Below are 2,500 nucleotides of genomic sequence, written 5' to 3'. Positions count from 1 at the left end.
AGGTTTGGGACCCTCTCCTTTGTGTCGGGGGACGTCCTCGTGCAGGTAGGCCAGGCCGCACGCCATGGACTCTGAGATGTGGCACATGTCGCTCCAGCTCAACACGTTCCCCTTCAGGTAGTCCGACAGAGAGCCCTGAACACAGACCAGCGGTCAACTTTTTTTTTAAGTGAAACCCCCTTTAATTTCCCCAAAAAAAGAGAAAAAATATATATACGCATATATACAATATAAAAAAATTATACTACAAAATATAAATATGAATAACAAAAATATAACAAATATAAAAGCTAAAAACTGCCCAATTTGAAATGAATTATACGGCTTGTTATTCTGTTTTTGTATTCAGAAATTTAAAATAAATTTTACATGAATTACAGCTATGTCGAATTGATGTTAAAAGTAAATACAAGACTAAAACATTAGAATTTATATATATATTAGGTACGGTGTTGGTTTTTCTCTCAAATAATATAAGTTGATATGTTCATCTAAACTCAAATACTTAAAACTCACTTAAAATTGTAAAACTCTTTCAAAAAAAGCAATCCAAACGGAATAACCCTAAATGATGGCGATCGAGAGAGAGAGAGAGAGAGGGAGCGGGAGAGAGAGAGAGAGAGAGAGAGAGAGAGAGAGAGAAAGAGAGGGCGAGAGAGAGGGCGAGAAGAATAGGACAAACAGACAGACAGACAGACAGACAGATCTCCTCACCCTCTCGTGGAACTCAGTGATGAGCCACAGCTCCCCGTCCAGGTTGGCTCCTCGCCTCTCGGCTCCGATGTACCTCAGGATGTTTTCGTGTCGGATTCCCGGGGTGGAGAACACTTCCCGCTCGCTCTCCCAGGACGCCTTGTCCTGTGGTCGGTGTATGGGAGATGAGATGACAGGTCTTAGCTCGCACCCCTCCCAATTTACGATATGAAATGAATCTCAGCTTTACCTAATAGCTTCCAATGTACGACGAACATTATTATCATGATCATTACCATATCTCACATCTCACATTGTAATTCTACATTTCTACTCATGAAGCAAATAAAGCCGTTAAATGGTAAATAAACAGTCCAACTCACCTGCATTGGGAAGACCTTGACGGCCACATACTCGTTCATCATCTGTGCCTTCCACACGCAGCCGAAGCGCCCCCTGGCTTTTATCTCCAGCAACTGCAGCGGCTTGAGCCCCGACCGGGGGGAGGGAGGAGGGGGCCCGGGGTCCTGGAGGGAGGGAGGCGGACAGGGGAGGGAGAGGGAGAGAAGGGAGAACACTGATGTTACCACATGTAATATCACATTATCTACATATCTCTCTCGTGAAAGGAGACCATTTGGGAGGTAAGGAGGAAGCAGATCCAATCGAATTGAATCCGTTATGATTATAACATTATATTAAATGACATGATGATCTTATTAAGAAGCACAGCAAACATAAATAGGTCCATGGTGAAAAAAACAAACAGTCCCGCCTTTATAATTGCAATATGAAACATCTGAGTTGAAATTATATATTTTTTTTCTTTTTATCAAATTAGTGCTTTTTTCCCATTTTTCCTTTCAATATATATTCGTGCATGTATATATATTTTTTTACTACAAACTGTCTTAGTGGCTACATGATAAACCCATAGTGCTGTGTGACCCTTAACAGACAGGAACTCATTTGAACCCAACATGCAGTGTCCGCATATTGCCACTAGAGAGAGCACACACACCACCTCACCATCACTAGATTTCTATCCATCTTGGGGTATTCCATATCAATTATTGTGTTGTGTGTGTGTGTTGTGTGTGTGTGTGTGTGTGTACCTCGTTGATGTCCACGTGTCCGTAGGGGGGTTTGCGGTGTCTGTACATCCAGAGGGCGGTGAATAAAACCACAGACAGCATGGTGACGGGAAGCACGCAGTACACACTCACATTCAGCAGGCTGGAGCTGGTGTGGGGGGGCCTTGATCACTGTCACATGCGCACACACACACACACACACACACACACACACACACACACACACACACACACACACACACAGAAAATGACAGAGATTAATAATCATCACGTTCGATGTACTCTAACACACATGTACTTCCATACATCGAAATCCACCAGATGAAGTCACACACACACACACACACACACACACACACACACACACACACACACACACACACACACACACACACACACACACACACACACACACACACACACACACACACACACACACACACACACACTTACTGGGTCCGTTGACGTCAGGCAGGTGTGTGAAGCGCTCGTTGCAGAAGTTTCCCTCACAGCAGCAGAAGAAAACTTGAGGACTCTCCTCCGTTGCTACACACTCCTGTCTGGAAGACAGCGAAATAGAGAGGGAGACATTACACTCCTGTCTGAGGGAGAGAGAGAGAGACAGCAAGAGAGAGAGAGGGAGACATTACACTTCTGTCTGAGAGACAGAGAGAGAGAGCAAGAGAGAGAGAGAGAGACATTACACTCCTGTC

The 2,500-nt window shown here is 44.2% G+C and overlaps 1 protein-coding gene across 1 annotated transcript in view; it reads right to left on the bottom strand.

Moving 5' to 3' along the window:
• The window catches only part of acvr2ba (activin A receptor type 2Ba), a gene marked incomplete at both ends in the record, with an annotated part of 33,351 nt that overhangs the window by 3,099 nt on the left and 27,752 nt on the right, over positions 1-2,500 (bottom strand). Inside the window, 6 exon segments of the mRNA XM_080020552.1 lie at positions 1-135; positions 715-858; positions 1,077-1,220; positions 1,809-1,940; positions 1,942-1,958; positions 2,241-2,347. The exon segment at positions 1-135 is cut by the window's left edge and continues 14 nt beyond it. Coding sequence (XP_079876678.1) covers positions 1-135; positions 715-858; positions 1,077-1,220; positions 1,809-1,940; positions 1,942-1,958; positions 2,241-2,347 — 679 coding nt within the window.

This window comes from Zeus faber (genome assembly GCF_960531495.2).
Source record: "Zeus faber genome assembly, chromosome: 19".
In the NCBI taxonomy this organism is placed as follows: domain Eukaryota; kingdom Metazoa; phylum Chordata; class Actinopteri; order Zeiformes; family Zeidae; genus Zeus; species Zeus faber.
The sequence above is the reverse complement of the archived record's forward strand: the minus strand, read 5'-3'. Positions and strand labels throughout refer to the sequence as shown.